We start from the raw sequence: 25,546 nt of genomic DNA, 5'->3' as shown, positions 1-25,546 counted from the left end.
TTGTTATCAACATAGCACAGTATTCACCAACTCCAGACCTTACATTTCTTTAAAAAAAAAATTTTTTTTAACGTTTATTTATTTTTGAGACAGAGAGAGACAGAGCATGAATGGGGGAGGGTCAGAGAGAGGGAGACACAGAATCCGAAACAGGCTCCAGGCTCTGAGCTGTCAGCACAGAGCCCAACTTGGAGCTCGAACTCACGAACCTCGAGATCATGACCTGAGCCGAAGTCAGCTGCTTAACCGACTGAGCCACCCAGGCACCCCTCCAGACCTTACATTTCAAGTCTAGTTACTTTTCTGTGTCTTGCACTGATGGGGTGAAAAGTCCCTGCATGCCAGCTGGAGAGTTTTGTAGCTTAAGGTATGAGGGGGAATTTTGCTTTCTTTTGGAGAAACTCTCTTATCTCCCGAAAAAGGGAAGCTTGTTGGAGAGTCAGGCATTATAAGCACAGAATTATTGAGACCTGTTTGTAAACCGCTTATGGAAGGGATTTTAGCTCCCTGCGTCCACCTCTGCTCAGGATTCTCAGAGGAAGAAACTGAGATCCATGGAAATAAAGTGGTTCATTGGCCCAAGGCCTTGGAATTTGCCAGGTGGCAGACGTGGGCCTGGAACACAGGTCTGTTGACTCTGGATGCACTGTTTCCTACAATTCTACCCTTGGGCACTGTTTTTGTTATTATTATTGTTGTTGTTGTTATTGTACGTATGTGGGGGTGAGTGTGAGCAGTGTAAACATGGATAGTAGTCACAATATGTAACAATCGGTTAGTTTTATCTTTTTGCTCCCAAGTTCCTAGAGATGGAGAGTCCTTTTGAGACCTGATTGAAAATGTTGTCTTTGGTAAGCTTAGATTAGATGACTTTTCTCATCTGGAGAACTGCCAGTATGAATTTTGTAGCTATTTGGTTTTTAATAAGGTTAGGGCCAATAATTCATTTCTCTCTTTAAGTGTAAAAAATGTTTTGTCCTCCTCACTCCCAGGAGTGAGTGCCCACTGAATGTGAGAAGAGTGCAGAAGGGCACCCGTACAGCCACAGGGTTCCCCCTGGGAGGGAAATTTTGAGACTGAAGTTTTGGAGGAGAGCCTTATCCTCCCTTAATCCATGTCTGATTTTACACGCAACTATTAGCGGGAAACAAGATATTTCTGTGTGACCATTTTTGACCCACAGAAAGGGCGATTTAATATGGCCCCAGCCTGATATTGATGAGTCCAGCTAACGCTCTCGGAGAGAGATGGCTGAGTTGAACCCTTTCGATTCTTGCCGATTTATATTTTTGTAAGAGGCAGTGGGGTACCGTGTCAGGGAGTCCTGGGTCCAAATTCTAGCTCTGTCAAGCACTAACACAGGTCTCTCTGGCTTCTCTTTCTCTTTCTCAGGATTGATGGGTATGCCACTAAACCACAGAGTCTTCTAAGAAGCTCAGTAGATCCCCTCCTTGTCTCCCTTCCCCTCATTTGGCCAGAGTGGCACATTCTGGGGACTCCACCGTTTTTGTAAGATTCATCATAACTTGCAAAAAATCAGTTGCCATTTTGCATTCAAGTACACAGAGCACTAGATGAATTTTAAAGATCTCAAGAGGTTATCCTTAGATCTTAATCTAGCAAGAGAATTAAACGAACAGGTTAACAAAAGGATTGATCTAATTATTAAGATTCCGCAGCTTTCAATGCCAATTTATTAAGTTACATCTATTAAATACATTAACACATACAACACATCATTCACAGTGATTAGAATTTGCACAGGAGTGCCCGGAGACACAAGATGCTTACCAGTTAAGTACGTGTCCAACAACATACAATATGCACTTTACCTTGGGATTGTGACGTTTTAACATAAAACATAAAGTCAGTGAAAGTGCATGGGGTTTATCAGTAAAACCACATAAATACCTACATCTGTTCAATCTGTATACCCCTGGAACAAAAGTGGGGGAAGTTACATGTTTCAATGACTTTGGGAATAAAGTCATTTGATTAAGGTCAGGTGCTTTATTGGCCCCACATCGTGTTTCTCCTTCCTCCTGAAGGCTTGCGACAGGTGAGTGGGACTTGCCTGTCATGTTCTCTCTTGCCTTGCTCTCCAGTATTTAGATGAGTAGTGTCAAGTGACGACTGCTCAAAACAAAACAAAGCAAAGCAAAACACAACACAACACAACACAACACAACTGATTCATGGATGAAATGAAAAGGCTGTGGGCTGGGTGTCAGGAGCTATGACTTCTAGCTCAGCACTGCTACCAGTTACCGTCTGACATTGGGCCATTTATGTCACCTTCCTGAGCCTGGATTTCTTCATTATTAAAATGATGTAACTTGGAGTAGATAAACTGTGCAGATTCCCTTGGCTCTACAATGCCATGGCATTCTCTATTGGTCAAGATCAAACAGTCACTTGGTGTTGGGCACTCTCTGAACAAGTGGGAAATTGCAGCCAGTTGTAGGCTGGGAGCCGCTGAACTCTTGACATGGCTTGCCAGGTTCTTAAGGATCCAATAGAACACACAGAAGTCAGTTTAAAAATGGCCACGTTAAAAAAAATACAAATGGCCACATAATCATAGATTCGGAAAAGACCTGAGACATCCTTTGGTTCCATCCTTCGGTTCCATCCTTCCTCCCACCTCAATGATGGAAAGGCTTCTACAAAACCCTTGAGATAAGCCCCTTGCTTGAATGTATCCAGGGCCTGAGAAATCACTCTTCGGGGCCATTCTATTTTTATGGTAGAAAGATTCTTTGGGTATCCAGCCAGAAATGATGACCCTGTAAACTGCAACTTCTTAGCCCTAGCTCTTTCCTCTAAGGAGACATGGAAGAAGCCTCCCACCTCAACCATGGTTATTTGGTAACACTTCTCCCGTCTTCCAACAGTTTCTCTTCCAGTTATTAAAACACTATCTGTTAAGAGCAGAGGGTAACTGGATGAGCCCAGGATTATGATTCAGGAAGACAGTACCTAACTCTAGATCTGCCATGAACTCATTGTGTTACCCTGAACAAGTAACTTCTGTCTGGTCTGGTATGATATTTTCTTCTTAAAATGGGGCGATGGAAGGGGTGGGGGGCAAATTCATCTCAGAGCTTGGGTAGCTCTAAATATGGTTCTCAGCGTGGGGCAGGACAGAGATGTGACTGCTCTGATCCACACTCTCTTTCACCATTAGAGCAAAAGGATTCAGGGGTTAACAGTTCAGTCCACTGAATCCTCCCCAGGATCAGCTGCCAAAATGATGCAATAGCTGTTAATATCCAGGATAGTGGCACACGCTTAAAAAAATAAATTCTGCTAAACATGGCAAAACAATTTCAGGACTCTAAGCCCTAGGAGAGCAAGGCATCTTGAGGCAAGAAACTACTGCATGTGTTTTGCAAGGTGCAGAGTATAACAAACAATCCTGTCCTGAAGAATTAATCCCCAGTGTCGCAATCATGGGAACATGATTGGGAAAGGACTGGGGAAAATACCCTGCAAGAGAATATTGGCAAAGGACACGCCTCGTGCACACTGAGCTAGTTAATCTTTTATAATCCAGAGGGGTTACTGACGAGCATGGAGGTGGAACTTCCTCTGGGGTTGACGTAGCTTAAATTGAAATGGAGCCAAGGGCCCTGGTATGCCCTGTTATTGAACTGAACCAGACACTTTTCAGGATGTGAAAGTCCTACTGTACCTTAGTCAAAACACTTAGGAATTTTAGTAGCTTAAGCAATGCCGTTCTGCTAAATAGATCTAAACCATGCTAGGGTCAAAATGCTAGGGATCCCGTGCATTCTGAGCATAGATCCTATATTTTCTGAAGAATACAGGGTTTTCAAAGCACCTCTGCCTCATCCATAAGTTCTAATATTTTCAAAGGTGTTGATGGCCAAACTCAAGCCTGGCAGATGATAACCTCTCTCCACTTGTGGCCTAAATGATGGATTCTAGCAGAGGAAATGGTATCTTCATTGTGTCCCCTTTTATTAACAGAAAACTCTCTTTGAGAAGCTATTAAAAAACAAACACTTAGTGTAAACGCAAATCATTTTGTTAATGATCATCCTTCATCAGATGGCACCCATTTTCCTAATGAGAAAATATCCACGTGCCTAAAGTTAGCTAATTAATTAGCTAATACTGCCAATATAAATGAAAGACAATGGAGGTGCTGAGCAGTTAGAATGAACACGTCTGGGACTAAAATAATTTCTCTTTGTGTCCAGGGCGAGTAGGCACTCAGTAAATGTGGAATTGATTTGAATTCAGCCTTTTGAGACACATTGAACCAGCAAAGCATTTTCCTCCTAAATTAACTATTTTCTAAAGCACGTAAGCATGTTCCTTCTTCCCTTGCAAATCTCTGAATGCATCGCATTTACCCTTTTCAGGAGACCATCACATGTTCTTATGCATTCTCTCGCCTCATTCTCACGCCTAGAAATGGTCAGCTGGGCCTTTCTGAACAGTACAAAATACAGGGATTTAACAAATTGAACAGTGAAAACATCAGCATGGTACACTCTTCGACAAACAAGCTTATGACAGGCGCAAAAATAGATACGTGGCAGGGATTTTGACCCAAAGTGGTCAAGTCTTTTTGAATAGTAGGAAACTTCTATTTCTTGGATGAACTTCCACATCCACCAGATCCCCTAAGGCACTGTGGGCAGGTCTGAAGAGCCTGGGTAACAAGGGTTCTTTTTAGTGAAGAAGAAGGTGAGCTGGCCATTCTGGCCTTTTCCATGCAAATCCTCTCCTGCACCCCACATTGCTTGGGCACTCATGCAAATGTAGACAGGGCATTTTATTTTCTCCATGGGGTATGAGTTCTGATCCTGGAGCCAGACTAGAGTTATTGATATCATTATCCCAATCTGCCAGCTAACATTGTTCTAGGAGTAGGTTGAAGGAGCTTTGTCTTATCAAGCTGGTTTTGTAGTTACTGAGAAACCTTTCCTTTCTGCTTTAAGTAAAGGGTAATTCCTCCATCTGAGATGCCCTTTCCCTGAGGCCATCTGTTGTCCCCGCCCACTCTCTTTTAAGACTGGTTCAGGCTTCACTTCCTTTATGAAGTCTCTTTTGAATCAGGTGGAGATGACCACACCCTTCCCTCTGCTGCCTTAGGTTCTGTGCTGGCAGTTGTGGGAAACTGAAGCCTTTAGAGCCTCAGTCTCCCAACTGAGAAACCAGAAATCAATGTTTATTTAATTATAACTCGACCAATATTGATCAAGTACTGTTACACCAATCATCCTGCTTAGAAACCCCATCACACACATTGGTGCCTCTGTAGCTTCCTGGCAACAAGGGTAAGAGTGATTTTGGTGCCAAGTTTGATTTTATACCCATTCATGAGGTCTCTTACAATAGGCAGCATTTATTCCAGGAGCCAAGGTGCTGGATGTGGCTCCCCGTGTCATACTCAGACTTCACAGAATGATCGCGGTTCATGTGTTTCATCCCCACGAGCTCATCTGATCATGGGAGACAAACTGGTAGATGCCTGCTTAACAGACAAGTTGATTGAGGCTAAGAGAGCAGAAAGGTCTCTCCTACTCTTGGCATATTAGTGCAGGGAAATCCTACAGATTTGAGGGTAGGAGCTCACTGTGGTGCAGGAGGGACTTTCTTAATGTCCACCCTCCTCCTCCAGCCTGGGCTGGGCTGATTAGCTAATCCCATATTTAAATCCCTTGAATATTCAAAGAGAAAAACACCATATAACACTCCACCTATCAAATTGTGAATCAAACCTCAAAGCAGATCTAAGTGAACTTGTCAAGTTTTGGTGATCGGGATTTTGAGACCCAGAGAATAAGTCTACTGTCTCTTGGTGTCCATCACACTTGTTGCATAGTTGGTCTAGTTGGTGAGAAATCTGTCTTCAAGTTTCCCAAGTGACCTAATCAGCTGGATATCTTACATAGTCAGGAGAGCTCCAGAAACTTTATGCACCAGTGTCAGGCCTTGGATTTACTCCTTGGAGTACGTTGAGTGGTATTTGACCAAGAGCTGTGTACTGGTATCATTCAAGTTTTGAGTAGAGTCTGTCTTGTTCTTCATAGTATCTTCTGGGTCAAGGGAGTGCCCAGAACATGAAAGGTGCTCAAGAAAACTGTGCTAAGTAAATGCTATTGTTGTGTATTTGATATGCATGTGGAACTCATATTTGCTTGTTTGATGCCCATGTACATAATAAAAGGAGAGGTTGCTTTTCTCATTTGCCATAGATGGCACGTAAACAGTTGTGTGGTTTTTTTTTTGTTTGTTTTTTTGAGAACGTTCATGAGAAATACCAACCTTTTTCATTTTTTTTTAAGATAAGGCATTAAAGTATATATTTGGGGAAACCGTTGAAGGATTTTGCTTCTAGGATTTATGTTTTCTAGGGCTTTGGATTTTGTTCATGGTTCCTGAACTGAATTGAAGCAAATATTTCATAATCATATTGCACAATCATCGGACCCACTGGGGACAAACGTGTAGTATGAAGGAGTGGAAATGTTCTGAGTAGATCTCCATTCATTTGGTGATTGGTGTTCCAATGTTTAGAAACTCACCACTTTTCCAAGCAACCAAGATCACATGTCTGTTCTATTTTGCCTTTTTCTGGTTAAGATTTTCATCAGTTAGGCATATAAAGTATGAAATTTTGGGCTTCAGATTTCATAGCTAAACCACTGTTTCTGTGGAATGCTCCAAAAAACCCCTTGTTATAATTACATATAAGGGAGGAAAATTAGGAACTAGGAGGCAGAGGACCTTCACCCAAGGATGTCCACCTTGCCCCTATAGTAAGAAGGCTCCAAAGAAAGTTTTATCTTCTTTTGTGTAATCCACCAAAGAGATGTCACTGACGTTCACCATCAGCTTGTCCCCTTCCTGTAGGGAGAACATGGCCCCTAGGTAGATGGGCTGGAACCAGTTGCTGCCTACTTCACACACTGACTTGGTCCCCATTAGGAGCTGGGTCGGCTCTGGGTAGCTGTCTGTTACCTTGGTGATTACTACGATGATGGAGTCTGGCTTGTTCAGTCGGCTCCCTTGACGGATTTCACCACACTCAGATGTGGTCCCTCGGAATGTGACCTGGGAGTAAACAAAGTAGTCTCCAGACTCTGGGATCACCAGGAATTTATTTGTATAGTTCATCCGGTTCTTGATGAAGGCCAAGCCAAGTTCATGTTCCCAATGCAGAGCCGGGAACTGATTTTTCAAGGGCTGTGTGGGAGTTTGTCTCACAACTGCAGAGACAAAAGAGGTTTAATTTGCTTGTGTCAGAACTTGTGGACTTTGCCAAAAAGAGCCTCCTATTATTTACAGAGTGTAGTGATTGAATAAAACCAATGACTAACAAGCTCCTTGAGGAGGAACGAGTGGTGGAGATGTAAGTGGACATACTTTTGTTCAGAGAGGAGCATCTTAGGGACACATTACTTTGCCTCTCTGCACCCAAATTTTCTTTCCTGATAATGTAGAACTTTACCTGAACCCTGCAATCCTGGAAAACAGTGAAGGGTAAGAAATCTCACTCTTTTGTGTTTTGGAAAACAGCCTCCTTGCAAAGAACCACTTCTCCAAATGGCTTAGATAAAACTGGTGGGTTGTTCCCTTTACGTATCTCTGATAAGACCAGACTCCAGATCCTCCAAATCCTCACTCTCTGCCTCACAAATGATTAGCTGAACTGTTTTGTCCCCACTGATCCATTGGAATATACTGCTTGTTAACCAAACTTTGGTTAAGCTTCTCTCCTTCCTCCAGGCCCCTGAGCTTTGGCCCTGCACTCAGCCTGGGCCAGCATACAGTGTCTCCTGAGAATAGGCTGCCCTCAGGGTAAAACATGACACATGCCAACCTTCATCCCACTTCCTTACACCTGGTTGGTTCTACCTGTGTTTACTCCTTTCTGTAAAAGAAAACCCCTTTTAGCTTAACCCCTGAGACACTTGCAGGCCTTATGGGAAGAGCTCTGATGTTCTGTATAGCTCCCCTGCAATGACATGGTCCAAGGTTACATGAAACACAGGCAGTGTTTAGTAAAAAATCAACATGCAGGGCACATATTGGAAGGAGAGATCCAGAACATTTGGAAATGCTTCTCTGACACCAACAAGGCCAAAATATAAGCCGGCATAATCAACTGGTGGAGTGGAAGGGGCTGGGACTTTGGGTCACGGAGGTCAGTTCCAGTTCTGGCTCTATGGCATGTGAAGTTATTCATCAGTGATGTAGGTCCCTTCTCTCTGAGTCTTGACTTTCTGTCTGTGAACTGGAGATAAAGCCCCTTCATTGCCATGTTTGGAAGATCAAGTGAACAAAAAAGACATGGATGTTTTTCTCCTGATGGCTGGATATGGCAAGTACTCAACAGTTACTTATTTTCTTTCCTCAAATAAATTAGTGTCTTCCATTTTGGCATATTAAAAAATAAGTTTATTCCATCTTATATATTTTTGCATGGTCTTATGTTTGCATTATTTACAAGTATACATGATATACTTGGACATATAAATGAAAGCTTTTATGAAGTATGGGTAGAGCAGGAAAAAATGAGTTAGGAGAAAGTCATTGATTTCAAATAAAAATAATCTGCAGTAAAATGAATACTTTTTAGGAAAATAAAGACAGAATTTAATTTCCTATGACTTCTTTGGAAGTCCTTGGCAATCACCAATATGTGCTATCTGCCACAGCTTAGGGATAGGTTATGATTAAGGAAATAATTAGCAACCTTCACACCTGGTGGCTGACTAGAAACTTGGTTCCTGGATGTTTCTAAATCCCCTTTTCTGATGCTGACTGGCCTATGGTTTATTTTGCACAGTGACACATGTTCAGGACACATGTGATCTCTCTGGCCCCTGCACTAAATGGCCCCTGGAGAGCTCTGTTACTTCTGTGCAAACTCTGTGAAAGGCATTTTTATTACTTGCTCCTGATCATCTCCATTCCCAATGTGGATGATGCAACAGATTAAAAAAATCCTCTCAGGCGATGTAGAGACAAAAATCGTTTAGTCTGTAGACAAAGCAAGTTTTGTTAAAGTGGTATGCAATTAGCTATGTCAACTTTGCAGCAAGTGGGAGCTAGGGGAGGAAGTATGTTGTGATGGAGACAGTGCAGGTCTGAGAGTCAAACTCGAATCTCAGCTCTTCCTAGTCATGCATGTGACTTGGGACAAGTGACTTTACTTGTCAGAGCCTCAGTGCCCCCCCTCATTGGGCTGAAATGAAGATTAAATGAGATCATGGATGTAAAATGCCCTACCACAGTGCCTGGTACACATTAGGAGCTCAGTAGAACCTAGTTACCTCTCCCCCCCCACCCCAGGTCCCCCACTCAGTAGGAAGAGGGGCGATATGTCCACACTCTGCTCTTAGGAAAATCCTGCTCAGTTTGTTCAATCTGTCCCATTCTTAAAGGCAAGTGGTAAGTAATTGGTGACTTGGTATTTCTCTGGTCCTACCCCTCACTCAGAACACACCACACTTTCCTCTTGGTCAAACAGTAAGATACGTGTCTTGGGCCACAGGGATATCCCCCTGTGGGTTGCAAATTTTCTTATAGGTCAGGAGAGTACGTTTGCTTTTAACTCTCTGATTTTTCAATGGGGTTTTAAAACATATTTGTGCATGGTCTTGCTCTTTTCTCTGGAGTCTTTGAGGTATATGCAACGGCAGGCATCAGATGCCAGCAATTTCGACACTAGGCTTGGGAAACTGATATTGGCGATATCATGAGGCTGCTCTTAATCTCTTCACATCAACAAAAATTCTTTGGAAATGTCTACCTTGAATGTAAATGTCCAATCACTTCATCCTGAATAGGGTACAGATGGACTTGATAAGTTGAACCACTCAGGGGATCTTTCATCTTCGACCAGATTCAAAATTAGGTGAATCTCTGAGGGAAGCCATTTCTGAATGACTGAGGATGTGAATGAAAGAGAGAGACAGAACAGAAGGGAAGAGGGCTGATAGAATCTGAAAGAAAATGCCCAAGGGTCTTGGGCCTTTGGACCTCTTAAGGGAGGAAAATATCTGAAACCCCTCAACTGAGAGAGGTCTGTTACCAAGGTGTGTGGTTTTGGGTTTGAAGTTCCTAGAATGACTTTTGGCAAATTCTCTGAAAGAAATCTTGGGCCCATGTTCCATGCATGGTCTCCTGGAAAACACACCAGGGAGAAAAATACCTGTCAGGTGTGCCCTTGGCTTATCCCCACCAGCTCCGGGAGATGTATCTGTAAGGAAAGGAGAAAGATGCTTTGTCAGAGGGTGGCTGGAGGGAAGACAGTATTTTGGAGTTGCATGGTGCCTGCCACCAGAGAGAAAAATTCCTCTCCCTCAGCTTGGCCCACTGTAGATTGTTTTTGTTTCTCCAGGGACAGAGAGGCCTCAGGACAAAGAGTCTCGAACACAAATGAAGCTTGGCTCATAACTTTGGGCAATTTTCTAACCTGTCCAACACTCTGTTTCTCTCACTTCTAAGATGGGCTCATCAATTCCTATCACAAATGGAGAGTGCTCAGCATGATTCCTGACACATGGTTTATGTTCAGTAAACTCACATTGCCCTTCCCTCCCTGCTACTGCTTTAGGGGGAGCAAGCTGACCTTATGCAAGGTCCCCTTTAACCATATCCATTGATTGATGGCCTAACAAATGGGATAGGGAGCAGGTGGGACATTGTTCTAATGCTTTTATAGGAATTTACTGATTTAATCCACACCAACCCAACAAGGTAGCTACCATTTTAACCATTCTTACAGATGAGTAAACTGAGGCAGAGGCCATCAACTCCAAAGGCCATGGACTTGGCCCCAGCACCATTTTGTCTTTTTAATGACCGGGGAGGAACCTCACTTCTCCTCTAGGTTTGCATCCCTCTGAACCTCCTACATACCAAAACTACTAGATAATGCCCCGTTCCCCACAAGAAAAGGCATCAGATATGAACACACTTACAAGCTCGCTGATGTGAAGGTCCAAACTCTCGCCCTTTTGGAGTCTATTGGGAAAGAAAGATATGATTCAGACCACCTGTAATCCTTTTGTCTCCCAACCCCACAGCTGCCCATAGCAAGGGCATGGTTGAGATGCTGCTGCCACCTAGCCTGGGCACTCTGGAATAAGGGATGCAGCAACGAGAATACTTGATTGAGGGGAATCTTGTGCCCAACACCCCCCTTTCCTCCTCTAGCAGTCTGAGGACCTTCTTTCTCCTACGCTTGTGTTGGAAGCTCAACTTTGAAGTTATGTCCTGAGAGCTTTCCCTGTTCTGTTCTAGGACACTGTGACATCTGTCTTGGCTTATATCATTTGAACAAATGGTGGCACTTGTTTTCTTTTCTTTTTCCACCACGATTTAAAAACTAGAACTATTTTTAAAATTTTTAAAGCTTATTTTTTTTATTTTGAGAGAGAGAGAGAGAAAGAGAGAGAGAGAATGAGTGGGCTAAAGGTAGAGAGAGAGGGAGAGAAGGAGAATCCCAAGCAGGCTCCTTACTGTCAAGCAAGGCCGATATGGGGCTTGAAATCATGAACTGTGAGATCATGACCTGAGCTGAAATCAAGCATTGGATGCTTAACCAACTGAACCACACAGGCGCCCCCCAAATTGGAACTAATTTTAAAAATGATCTAGGGGCGCCTGGGTGGCGCAGTCGGTTAAGCGTCCGACTTCAGCCAGGTCACCATCTTGCGGTCCGTGAGTTCGAGCCCCGCGTGGGGCTCTGGGCTGACGGCTCGGAGCCTGGAGCCTGTTTCCGGTTCTGTGTCTCCCTCTCTCTCTGCCCCTCCCCCGTTCATGCTCTGTCTCTCTCTGTCCCAAAAATAAATAAATGTTGAAAAAAAAAATTTAAAAATGATCTAGAAAAAGAAATAAGGGCTCTATTATCCTTCCCATCAGCCCCCCTTTTCCATGCAATACATGAAGAAATTTGCATCCTTGCAATCGTAGTTTGCCAGCCATTTCAGATACCACATGGGAGTGAAAGAGTAACTGCTTTGGAGGCAGACAGACCCGAATTTGAATCCTGCTGTCAACACTGATTAACAATATGATCTCAAACAATATGATCTTTCCTCTCTGAGCTCTGGTGTCCTCATTTGTAAAATGGGAATAATAACATCCCTAGCCTCAGATAACTCCCAGGTTTGAGATGAGGATCAAAACAGAAAATGCAGGAGTCAGGGCAAAGAACGCATGGAAAATGAAGGAATCACCACTCATGTGTGTGAACGTAAAGCTCAGGAGCAAAACAAACTAAGTCCTTGGCTTAGTCCTTACATTTTAGTTTCCAGAAAACCTTTTCTGATATGGTATTGACTCACCTCAGGGTCTTCTGATTGGGTTTTTGTAGCTACATAGTCCCCACCTACAGAGAGCTTCGTGTAACCAGTTTTACGTCTTAGAATCTGTGCGTGTGTGAGACTGTACTTGTGAATGAAGAATTGTGCATCCGTGTGGGTGTAACAGAAGACAGCTCCAGCAGTGGGGGAGGGTAGGAACAGATGTGTTTTGTGTGTCTACATGTGTCCGTGGCATGGTACTATTTGCACACGTGTATGTGGTCATGTGGGTGTAGCTGTGTCATTGCTGAACAGGTCTTTGAGCAGGTCTGTGATAACAGTGACCTCATTAGAGCCCAGACTGCCAGGCTGTTTTTATTCCTAAGCCATACTATCTAACGTCCCCTGGAAGGCTTCTTGAGGACAGAGATCCTGTCTTTGAATGACTGAATCTATTGTTTCTCCATTGTCTGCTTCCTAATTCTGTTAATGGCACCATGACTTCTTCCCCTATTACCAGGCTTGAAACTCACTGCTTTCTTCTTCTGTAAACCCAAGCTGCCACTTCTATTTTGAAGCTTTTCTCATTTATGCCTCCCCTCCAGGCCTTAGCATGCTGTTCTCCTGGATTCTCCCGTGAGCCTCTTAGCTGGTCCTTTTGCATCTTGGTTCTCCTCTTCTTGAAATCACCTCCTTGCTTGCTCTCAGAGTGCTCTTTCTAAAGCATCACTGTATTGAGACACAATTCTGTTCATACATCTTCAGTGGCTCCCCATGGTCTTTAAGACATAGGCGCAAATACTTATCTTGGCATTCAAGGTTCCAGTTGACCACCCCATTCTTGTTACCTGCTCTTTACTCCTCTCCAAGTCCTCTGTGCTCCAGCCATGAGAGGCAACCACAGTGAATGACTCAAAGGGCCTGAGAAATGCAGTAAGTGTAGCCACCATCTGTTGAGTGACTAGTGGCACTGACCTATGCTTAGCCCTTCACACACATTATCTCCTTCCGCTTTGCAAAGTCTCCTAAGGTAGATGTTATTCATGTCCTTATTTGAAAATGGGGCTTAAGTAACTTGTTCAATGTCCCACATCTGGAAAGCGGAGACATAGGATTTTAAACCAGGCCAATCAATTCCAGAATCCCTAGCCCTAGGCAATTGTACCTTCCCACTTCCGGACAAGCTCCCTCTCTGGTGAGGTGGATGGATAAGTACCAGCAGTTCTGTGCACTGTGAGAATAGGGGAAGCACAGAGTTCAGAAAACAGGAACCTGGCCCAGGAGCGGGGGAATCAGGGGAAATTACCTCTGAAATGAGTCTTACAGGTCCCACAGGTATTAGCCAGGTGATAAAAAGTAATGGCTATTCCAGAAGAGACCAACAGCTTGTGGGAGAGTAAGGAGGCCCAGCAGAGCATGGGAGCAGCTGGGAAACTACAAGGATTTTTGCTGCCAAATGAACCCATTATATACATTTAGCATAGGGGTGTGAGTAGAGTGGCTTTGGAAGACCTAAACCCAATTGATGTGACTACTTGTCCAACATAATAACTTCGATGGGCTAGGGTGGGGGAGCAGAGAAGCAGCCTAGAAAGGAGCTCATTCTGTAGCCTGTTTCCTTATTTGCTGTTGTCAGAGCTGGTAAAGAATCTGTCTCTGACGAGGCAGAAAACTGAAGGTGAACTCAAAGAGAACTGGGGAGAGTGCAGTCTCATCCTCTTGTGTACAAAATGATACTTCCCTGGCTGGTCTTCTGCTTCATTTAGTTCTCTGCTGAGAAATCTCCTTGAACATCTGCCTATTTTTGTCTAAGCAGACACTCTGCCAAGAGATTGGAACATTCCTTTTGGCTCAGAGTCTCGCTGCCATTAGTCTGTATCTGTGATGTGAACACATTTCCTTATGGGCTCTGCTGGATTTCTATAACCTAGGCACATGTTTATTCTCATATATGGTTGGACGTGTATGGGTTTCAGTGGCCTGGAATCCGCTATACATCTGGACCCTGTGACAGTGCTGGTTGGCAGATGTTGAAGACCTCAACAGTCCAAGAGTCCCCAAGAACATCAGCTGGGACTCTCTTTCCAAGAACAGCACCTAAAGCCTTCCGTTGCTGCTTCTCTTAAGAGTGACTCTATCATGGGAGAAAGCTTTTTGTGATGGGAAGCAGGAATGAATGAAGAGAAGATTTGAGACAAAGAACTAGTAGCTTATTTGGGAAAAGGTTTGTGCATCTGAGCTGGTTCCATGCCAGATCTCAGGATGGCTGCTGACAACACCAGGCCAATACAATTCCCAAGTGTCCTCCGGCCCGATTCATCTCCATTGCTTCTGGGTTATTCTGGGGGCACCAAGGAGACATTAGCTCCTGAGGGGTGCAGCATTATCTTCCAAATCTGAATAGTCACAGGGTCCAAGAGCATCCCTGGGAAATGTGATTTATTCTCTCATAAATGCCTTCTCACACCACTGGCTGAGAACCAAGACCCCATTGCTTTCTCTTCCTAAGCATTTATCACTCCCTGAAGTGATATTGTTATTTGTGTGCTAATTGCTTTTTGCTCTCTAGAGCAATTCAAGCTGCCTGTGGGCAATGACTCGCTCCATCTGTCTCTCGCTTACCACCAGATTCCTGGTGCCTCAGACAGTGCCTGGCACTTCCACTGGATTATCCAAAGGGCAAAATATGCTGTTGCTCAGATGTCAGAAAGATAGGAAGAAAATAGAGCCAAGAGATGAAGCAAGGTTTAGCTTCAGTGACTTTAGCCTGAGTTTTGCAATCCAAAAAACTAAGAAAGAGACCTTTTTTATTTTAGAACACATGCCACGTTTTGAGTTTTTGTTTAAATACAAAACAATTCAAGAGTTGGATGGCCATCATCTTTTAGTACTGGAGCCTCCAAAAGTTTTCATCCCAGGCTCTGCTGGCAGCATAGTCATGGCTCCAGAAATGTTTGTTGATGGTTGTGAGTTTTGGCCAGGAGTCAGAGGCAGAAAAGGCAAATGTGTCTGCCCATGGGGATTCGTATTAGTGGAATGTGGGGTTCCTGTGGCCACCAGCATTTATGAGCCCAAGCAAAGCAAACTGGCACTTTTAACCCCTTAGTTCCTATAGGTCAGGGGATTTTCCTCCTCATTTGATTTTCTTTCTCTCACTTTTTTTTTCTTTGTATGCTGAATCCCTGACACAAAATAACCATGACCTATTGCTATAAGCATATTTGGAATTACTCTAATACTCCAACCAGGGAAGAAAGAAGGATGGAGGAAGACTACTATCTAGTTGGGTGCTCTGGGGTGTGAGGTCCTGTATTGGTGTTTATGTGTGTTTCTTGTCTGCCGCTCCAGTTATTCTCAAAGAAGGGCATTACCTTTCTTAAAAGATTTTTAAAAAATGTTTATTTATTTTTGAGGGAGAGATAGAGTGCGAGTAGGGGAGGGGCAGAGAGAGAGGGAGACACAGAATCCGAAGCAGGCTCCAGGCTCTGAGCTGTCAGTGCAGAGCCCAATGCAGAGCTCGAACTCACAAACTGTAAGATCATGACCTGGGCTGAAGTTGGATGCTCAACCGACTGAGCCACCCAGGCACCCCAGGGCATTATCTTTTTTTTTTTTTTTTAATTTTTTTTAACGTTTATTTTTATTTTTGAGACAGAGAGAGACAGAGCATGAATGGGGGAGGGTCAGAGAGAGAGGGAGACACAGAATCTGAAGCAGGCTCCAGGTTCTGAGCTGTCAGCACAGAGCCTGACGCGGGGCTTGAACTCACGGACCATGAGATCATGACCTGAGCCAAAGTCAGACACTGAACTGACTGAGCCACCCAGGTGCCCCAGCATTACCTTTTTATAGCCTATGTAAGCCAAACGTCAAAGAGTAAATGGAGGGTCTGGGATCTGAACTTGTAGACCAAGTGCAGACCCTGGCATGTATCAGGAGCCCCCTAAACATTAGCTGAGTATACACCATGGACAATCAAACCTGAAGATAGATGGTCTTTGAGACTCTCTTACTGGTATTTCCCCAGAAAAATCCCTTGAGTGTGTTTTAACTAATGACCCATTTAGCCTTTCTCCTGTGTCCCATACTGACTGTCTTGTATACTCATAAACAGGAAGAGATATCCATTGCTTGCCGTCATAAATGCCTCAATTGCAAAAACACATAAACGTTCTATGACCCATAGCATCCTCCCAGGACTTCTAGGAGAAATATACAGACAGTTGTCTCCTTGTCTTTTGCTTTTGTTTCTCTCTGTACTTGCACGGGAATAAATCCAACCTGGAGAGTGTTTTATTCCAAGGCTATTTCAATTCATTATCCTCCAAGGCACACTGGTCAGGGCTTTACACACAACATTCAGAGTGGCTCACAGCTAAGAATGTGGTGTGTGCAGCCAAGCAAATGTGGAAATCTCAGCTCTAGTGTTTCCTAGCGGTCTGATTTTGGTATGTCACCTAACCTCAGTGAGACCCAGTGTCCCCATCCATGAAGGCAGGCAATAATTCTTTCCTCCCAGAAGTATCATGATGCCTAAGAAAGACCACACACATAAAGTGGATATCCAATTCATCTTCCTTCTTTCTTTGGGCTCAGTTAAAGTTTGTGGTACATCTTATTGGTTCTGCATAACTTCCTTTTGGTTTTATCGCTTCAGTGATACACAGAAGCTAGCCTTGTGTCTCTTTACGACCAGTGGCAAATTTGAACCCTTTAGGACCTCTGGAAGGCCTCCTCCTTCTCCCAGCAGAAGAGGCTTCCTCTCCTCCATCTACAACTGTCTTCTGGACTTCTGCCTCTTCCTGCGCAAAGGGCTTGAGGGAAAGGAATGTACTTCCCCCATGTTTCAAAACCCACGCTTGTTACTGCCATGGGTGGCTGGGCCTCATTAAGGAGACCTGGCTTGGAGATGACCTGTTACAGCTGGACAGTGTGTGGTCTGTCAGGTGTGGACACAGGAGCTCACAGTGCTGGGCACGGAGTGATGTGTGTGTTTATTTCAACAGGTCAACAAATGGATCCTGGAGTCACCAGTTCTGGGGCTGCTGTGTCTATTTGGGGTTTGCACCGTGGCTGGTTCCCCCTCCTTTTCTGTGGTCTCTCTGCCTGACACCGACAGCCTGACCTTGGGTGTGAGTTGGGCTTCTCTTCCAGGTTTGCCAGGACTTGCTGAGGCCACAGGAGAGGCAGAGCCACTGAATGCTCTGTGTGTTGCAATTTCCAAAGCACTTTTATCTCAACCATCTGTTTGTTTTCTCTAGACAACACTGAAAAGGGATTGTCATTACTGCCCTCATTTCCAACGAGGAAGCAGCCCGAGTGAGACAGAAGGCTCACCCTCAAGGTGGAGAGAGCAGGGGCATTGTGTCTGTTGAACATCAGGCAATAGCTTCCCAACATCCTCTTTCTGAATTCTCACTTCAGAGCTATAAAACAAGTGTGTTTGCCTCCCCACATTATAGACAGGGAGTGGATGACTTAGGGAGGCCGGGGACCTTGTGCATCCTTTCCTCTCTCTCTACCCAGCTAACCCTTTGTGAGTGCCTTCTGTGTGCCTGGTACAGCTAGAAGCCCCCAGAGGAAGGAGGGGACTGGCATTTATTGAGCATTTACTATGTGACAGGTACTTTTTAGGGAATCCTTGTCAAATCCTCCTGACCATGCCACGAAGTGAGTGATTTGCTGCGTTTACACCACAGGCAGAAGAGTGTAGTGCTTAGAAGGAACGTATATGGTGAATCTGAATCCCAATGGTCATGTGGCTTAGATTTTCTAGGCCTCAGTTTCATCGTCTCTAAAATGGAGATAACAGTAGCACTTTCTTTCCTTGTTGTGCGGTTTCAAGGACTAACTGAGATGATGCATCTAGTAATAATAGCAAATGTATCATACATGGACACATGCCAGACCCCAGGCTAAGGGCTTGATAGGCATGATCTCATTTACTCTTCTCAGAGCCTTAGAAGCTTCTTCTTTGAAGAAGCTTAGAATGGTGTTTGGTACATGATCAGTTATTAGAGGGGTCACAGATGTAATGTGGTGGAGCCATGGCATTCCCTCAAACCTGTGCAACTCTGAGGCCTCAGTCGGCATCACTGTGGGGTCCTGTGGGTCTGGATGGAGACCAGGGCTGGGGTGTGTCTCAGGGGCAGGCGTGGGGTGGGAGAGGCGAGCAGGGAACAAGGGCTAGGAGTCTTGCAGGGGTTTTCAGAAAGGGGTGGAAGGGAGGTTGTAAGGAAGCAAGAAGAAAGTAGGGAGAGTGTGTGGGGATTCCAGAAGAGGACCTGGAGGGGAAGGACAGAGATAGGGCCGTGGTTCAGTCCAAAGAAGCAATGCTGCTAATGACATCCCTGACAATTTTTCGCACAGTTCTGTGTGCCCACCGTGCGCCGGGCTGGGGCTGAGCCAGCATGGTACATTCTGCCATGCCTGGAGTACAGACCCTGTATGTGCCAGAGCAGTGGCTGGGGAAGATGGAGGCCTGGCCTCAGGGCCCCCGTGGGCCAGCGTGGGGGCTCACAGACCCAGCCTGAGGGCAATCGAGGCCACTAAGGGCCCCAAGAAAGCCCGGGCTGTGGTCCAGGGCAGCTGACAAAGAACAGATTGGAGTGTGGGTTGTGGGTACAAGGACAGGGTGGAGGAGGCAGGGAGATAGCTCACAAAACGTCAGAGAACAAGAAAGTTCCTCCAGGGTCAAAACCCACTCTCTGGCCTGGTGATTCCAGAGCGGGAGGAGAAGTTGCCCTGTCTGATGTAATTTCCATGAACAGGAAGTTCCCTGGTCATAATAATAATAATTGCTACCAATTGCTAATCTCCCACCTCCTGCCAGACACCTTAAATACTTTATCTCTAAGTATCCCATGTCACACATAAAGAGCCTGAGGCCCAGGGAGGTTAGGTAACATGGCTAAGAAGTATCTAGGCAAGAATTTAAACTGAGTTTTCCCCAGATACCTGGCATCTTCCAGGAGTCTAACGACCCTAAAACATTTTACTATCTCTCTGGGTTTTGTTTTACATGTAACATATACATTTTGTACAAAAAGGGTATAAGTTTAAAAATGCTTCTCTCTTGCCCCACCACCCAGTTCCCCAAGCTAGATGTGGGCAGAGCTACCAATCTCTTGTCCTTTTCCTGAGAGGTTCTATACATTTATAAAAACATTCATAGATATGAATACATATATTTCCTGAAAATGAACGTCCCCCATTCTGTGTACCATTAGGTACCTTTTTTTCCCTCCCAATTAATGATATATCTTGGAGAAATTCTCCATCCTTACATCTAGAGATGTCTCATTTTGTTTTTTTAATTTTTTTTAATGTGTATTTATTTTTGAGGGGGGCGGGAGGGGCAGAGAGAGAGGGAGACCCAGAATCCAAAGCAGGCTCCAGGCTTTGGGTTGTCAATACAGCGCCCGACACGGGGCTCGAACCCACGAACCTTGAGACCATGGCCGGAGTCAGAGGCTCAACCGACTGAGTCAGCCAGGTGCCCTGAGATGTTTCATTTTTTTTAAAAACAGTGGCCACTGCAGATTTTCCCTGCATGGAGGTGCCAGGATGTATACAACTGATGCCATATTTATGGACACTTCCCCTGCAGGTGGTTATAAATCTTTTCAAATCTGATTTTGATCTCTGCTCTGCAAACCTACCTGGGTTAAGGATTTTGTCACCTTGAATCTTTCCTTACATGACCCCTGAAGGGAGAGTCCAGTTTAAAATACGTATATTTTACCAGTTTTGGTAACTGTCTTTGTTGCTATTCCCTACACCAGTTGCTAGTAGCGGCTGGGTGTCTGGCATAGTGTGAGGATGGCAATCACAGTAACGGTGTGTGGGTCTCCCTACATTCCCGCACTCATCTTATCAGTGCTGCCAGAGGGTTGACATGTGAATCCTCTTTTGGTAGAAAAGGAAACAAGTTCAAAGAAACGAAACCACATTCCTGTTCTTACCCAGCCAGAGGTGGGTGAGCTGGAATTCAAACTCAGATGTCTACGAGCCATGACATAGTTCTGCCCACTGAAGCTCTCCCTGGTAACCTAGTTTTCCCTCCTGAATCCTATTTTCCATGTTTTCTGAACTGGTTATTCTCCATTAACCCAGTAGGATCCACTCTTTGCCCTTCTTGGACCTGCCCTGTGTCCTGGGAGGCTGTCTTCTGGGCGCTCTTGCTTCCTGGCTCTTTTGAGCCTGATTTCCAATCTGGCCAGTGGGATGAGAAGCAGGGAGCAGAGAGTGACCAGTTCTCCTGTCCTTTTTCCTGTTCCCTCCCTGCTGTCTGGCAAGCAGGCAGGTTCCACTTAGCCCTCAGCGCCTCCAGCCAGACCTCTCCTATGTTTTCATTCTCCCTGGGTCCCCCTAAAACTGCTCCCTCCCTTTGCTCTTTCAGGCCAAGAGGTGATGACCAGCCTCCCGCTGTCGCTAACCTCACGATGCTTCCAGCTCTTCTGCATTTCGGCAACGAGACTCTTCTTTGAACCTTTCCAAACCCTTTAAGCATTCTTCTTTAAACTCTCTTGTTTGAATGGGCCGGGTGTTTCTTTTCAAGACTCTGATTGCTACATGTGCCCCAGCCTCACCCCTGTTTCCCTTTCTCTTCTTCTGACGCACCAAGAAGTTGGATAGGCTGGCCAAACAACAGCGCTAACCGTCTCTGCATGTCTGCTCTCCAGGGAGATTGGTTTAAGCATCACAGAATGCAATATTAGCCTTTTCTTTCTTGAGTACCTATGATAGGGCAGGCACTCATGCCTTCTCTTGTGGGCTTCCCTGTGTAGTGACAGCTCGTATCTCAAGCTCTCTTCCTGATGGAGCAAGTTACCAGCCCTGTGGACCGTGGCATTCCGCCACCAAGGGCTGGTGACCGGCTTCCCACGGTTGCTAGCCCCAAGGTGCTTCCAGAGCCCGATGGTCTTCTAGATCAACAAAAGTGTTCTTTGGCATCTGCCGAAATAGGGGATCTCAAGACATCATTTTAGGCAGAGGCATTGTTTCCTTACAGATCCCAGGAGAGTTCAGGTTTTTGGAGGTCTCTCAATGCCTCATTCCAGAACAACTGTCTCATTCCAGGACAACTGTCTCTTTCTGGCTAAGGAAGGACAGAATCCCAGAACACTGACAAGATGCTCTGGTTTGGCTCCATAGGAAGCTTAGGGGGTTAGGTGGCTTAGGGGTCACAGCCTGACTTCTCATGCCTTGAATTTCTTCTCTAACATGAACACCATTTCCAGGTTATCTGCGTTTTTCTATGTCTTCTGAATGATGATATGTGGCTGTGGACCCTGCTGCCTGAATCAAGATCTGTTTGCTGACTCTGAGGGGGTGATGAGAGTTACATATTAGCCATGGTTTGGTCTCTCCTGGTGTTCCTGCTGTGAAGCCAGCCAGCATTGCTTAGAAGACAGACTTCCAGTTAAATCAATTAAAAAGCCTGTTTTCTTCTCTGGCATATAATACCTTTGACTGAAATGAAATCAGTCATGACAGATTTGCAGGAGTATTTTTTTTTTTTATATAAAAGGGTATTATTTGAATGACATTTTCTTTGGTCTTTAAGGTTTTTGATGTTCCTAGTCCAGAGTTGTAAGTTTCCCCTTGAGACCTGTACCCACCCCACTTGGCACCAATGTTCTCCCTACATCTTACATTCATTTTTGACTAAGCTCCTCTACCCTGAGCCCCCAGCAAGGTGTGAGAGATAGACAACAAGGCAAGAGGTTCTTTCTGGAGCATTGAAAAAGAATATTTCTAAACCCAGGAAAGGGGGTTGGTTAGATTATAGCACAGACATATCATATACAGGAACATAATGCAATCATCTATATCATCATACTGCTGTGAATTTACTAACAATAAATAAAATCATAACATATTTGGGGACTCAAAATAATCTCATCTTGTTACAAAATACAGAATTCTATACCCCAAAATATCAATAATGGTCACTTCGATGTGGTTATGGGTAATGATAATTATCATCTTTTCCTTATCTGTGTTTTCTAACTTTCTTCAATGACATATGTTAGTTATATAATTTAAGGAGGGTTTTTTTTTTAAGAAAAGGAATATTCCCAAATAGTCATAGTACACTATGACTGTAATTATCTAAAACTATGTTATTGGAGGTTGTTCCCATATAAACATAAAGAGGACAGTTCATCTCCTGGAATCATTGAGGATAAATACCAGATTGGACCTCTCTGCCCTTCCCATGGTGTTTCCTTAGCATGGGGAAGCAGGGAGCTTGGTGGGTCAAAGGAGTCTGTCCACAGCTGCAGCGGCTGCCAGGTGCCTGCAGCAGGTCAGTGGGCCCCTGGCTCAGGGCTCAGGGAAGAGACTGCTTACCTGGAACACACAGGCGTCTCCTCTGGCCCGGAGCTGGCCCACAAGCAGGTAGGTGGTAAGTCCTGCCAGGATGGGGAGTGACAGCAGGCAGCAGGTGAGAGCCCAGCTTGCTCTGCTCTTGGCTGCTAACCTGGCTCTGGCCTTGGGGGTGCAGCTGCCTTCCTCCGGCAGCATTTCCACGCTGGCTGTTTCCCTGAAGCCCAGCCCCAGATTCTCTGCCATGCTCCCGCTGGTCCTGGAGACAGCTCTGACTCCCCATGGGCAGAGAGACCCCCCATTAAATAGAAGACAGGCTCTCACAGTGGGTGCATTAATCACTGCCTACTCCACCCCCTGGCCTCTCCCCTCCCCCTTCCACAACACACTGGGCCCCGCCTGGCTAGGGAATGCACCGCCTACAACAGAAACCAAATCTGGTTTAAGAAAAAAAAGAAGAAGAAGAAGAAGAAGAAGAAGAAGAAGAAAGCTTTCCCAAGCATATTTATATACAGTGTGCTCATGTGCTTCTTCCTTCGTTTACAGAAGGAAGTGAGGAAAGTCCCTGGAGGAGGAGAAAAAGAATCCATCAAGACAGTGGGCGGGGTGAATTAAAATATAGCTGTTCCCAGCGCTGGAGACCTTCCAGCCATGCCAGTCTGGGGAGTGTGCCGCTTCTGGAAGTGAAAGTGAAGGCCCGGGAGATGTGTGGTGTGGCTTGCAGACTGGGAAATAGAAATCGTGTTTGCATCACTGCTGTGCAAAATGCTGCCAAGCCCTCTGCAGTTTTGAGCTTCATAGGAGCTCATTTTTCTTGCACAGCCGGAAAAGCCAAAGTTCTGGAAAGTGAAAGGCACTTGCTTTAGGTCATCCAGGTATTAGGACAGAGGAGCCAAGATGATGGTTTAGTTCCTCAAAATCACTGTTTGGGGTTCTTGCCTCTACAACACAACCATCTGTGAAAGGAAAGTGCATACCTTGCCTGAGTAGACCAGTTGTCTAAGCAAAGAGTGTGAGGTCATAAAGGTGACTGCTCACGAAAAGAGGACATTGACTTCTCTCTTCTCTGATTAGTTCCAAGTTGATTGAACACAAGTGATAGGCCTTGCCCGCAGTTGGGTGTGTAGAGGGCCCACAACATGTAATAAAGGCTAACATTTATTAAACATTTCCTTTGTGCCTGTCACTGTTCTAGGGGAGTTAAAGGTATCAATGGAATTATTCAATCCTGAGATAACCTTTTGACGTAGTAATGTTATGATTACCACTTGACAGATAAGGAAATGGAAGCATAGGATCTCGACTCAGGTAGGCTGGCTCCAGAGTGTCGTAATCATTGCGCTACACTGCACGCGCTGCTGTATTGTGCACGTACACAGACACCCACACCCAGTGTGCCCAGAAAAAGGCCATCCTTCCAGTTAGGGGTTGGGGAAGCTTCCTGGAGAAAGAGCTGGTGTAGGAACTAGGCCTTGAAGCTTAGGGAACATGATGTTGGAGAAGAGCAGAGGACTCTGCAGAAAGATGGGTAATAGAAATAGGAAAGCTTAAGGATGTCCTGTGGCAAGTGGTGGAAACTAGCCTGACTAGCACCTCCATTCAGTTGCTACTTGTGCTATTTCACATCGTGATCCTTGTGGGCTACTTGCAAAGGCGTTCCATGATCTGGTCCCTGCCCACCATCACCCCTCACCAGTGTCCAGCCTCAACTCTTACTCTTTTCCCAAGCTGCAGTTCTCCCAAACGCATTATGGATTAGTGAACTGTTGCACATGCTAGTCCCTCCACTGTGACGGCCTCCAATCCTGTCCTATCGTATCACCATGCTCTCCTATTTCACACTTTGTATTAAAAACTTTTCTGCATCCGTGGCCTCTGAGATTGGGTGAGATGCTCATCTATGTTTTTATAGCTTCCTGTTCTTCTCTTATCATAGAATATTTCATAGTAAACTATGGCGGACTACTTTTCCATTGTCCCCATTAAATCATCAGATGTAGGAGGGCAGGTGCCAAGTTACTCACATCCCTTCCCTACGACTGTAGCTCCTAATGTAATAATGGTCATAACTGACATCTATTGAAGTAAACATCTAACACATTTCCAAAGAATTCCAGCAAAGGATGATTTTTATGTCTCTTGGTTACCTATTCTTGGCTTAACAAACCTGGTAAGACACCTTGAGACTAACCTAGATCTTTGCCATTGTAACTTTTGAACACACAATCACCCTTAATACTGGATCATCTTGAAAGAGTTTACAAATATGTTCTTATTCTTGTATTTCTTTTTTAGAAGCTTGGTATGCTTAATCAAACCAGGGTCTTAAAAGTGTTAAATGTACGGGTTCACAGGAAGAAGTATGTACTCTCACCCACAAGATCAAAAGGCCTCAAAAGATGAGGAAGATTAAAAACACCAGACTGGGGATCTGGAGGTGTGGGTTTTAAACCTCAGTTGTGTGACCTTGAGAACTCTAGCAGACCCACCTCATTTTAATGTACCTTGCTATCTACAAAACCTGGTAAGTAAGCTTGTGATACTTCTGTTTAAAGTAAGATTCAATGGATTCTCAGTTTGTGCCCAGGGAATGTCCTATAAGAAGAGAATAAGAGTGTTAGGGCCTGGACCTATGGACATTTGTTTGAGGTGGTTGTAGATGTAGATTTACATGTAGTTGCAAGAAACAAAACAGAGAGATCCTGCATGCCCTGGACTCAGTTTTCCCCAAAGGCAACATCTTGCATAACGAGAGCATAACATCACTACCAAGAAATTGACATTGACATTGATATTCAGACTTTACCAGTTTTTTATGTGTAGATATGTGTTTTTATTCATTTGTGTAGACTTATTTAGTTTCTGTGTAGTGTGCCATATGTGCAGATGTGTGTGACAGTCACCACAGTCAAGGCATA

At 44.7% G+C, this 25,546-nt stretch overlaps 1 protein-coding gene and 1 long non-coding RNA gene across 2 annotated transcripts in view; one reads left to right on the top strand and one right to left on the bottom strand.

Moving 5' to 3' along the window:
- LOC125150100 (uncharacterized) overlaps positions 1 to 25,546 on the top strand; it is a 215,011-nt gene that overhangs the window by 13,713 nt on the left and 175,752 nt on the right. The window lies entirely within an intron of this gene.
- On the bottom strand, positions 1,696 to 22,884 carry TNFSF15 (TNF superfamily member 15). The gene is made up of 4 exons (XM_047829452.1): positions 22,653 to 22,884; positions 10,971 to 11,013; positions 10,199 to 10,246; positions 1,696 to 7,247 (listed from the first exon to the last, which is right to left on the bottom strand). The coding sequence occupies exons 1-4, from the start codon at positions 22,872 to 22,874 to the stop codon at positions 6,793 to 6,795; spliced, it is 768 nt and encodes a 255-aa protein (XP_047685408.1). The 5' UTR covers positions 22,875 to 22,884; the 3' UTR covers positions 1,696 to 6,792.

This window comes from Prionailurus viverrinus, chromosome D4 (genome assembly GCF_022837055.1).
Source record: "Prionailurus viverrinus isolate Anna chromosome D4, UM_Priviv_1.0, whole genome shotgun sequence".
Classification (NCBI taxonomy): domain Eukaryota; kingdom Metazoa; phylum Chordata; class Mammalia; order Carnivora; family Felidae; genus Prionailurus; species Prionailurus viverrinus.
Note: the sequence above shows the minus strand (reverse complement) of the source record. Positions and strands in the feature narration are given on the sequence as shown.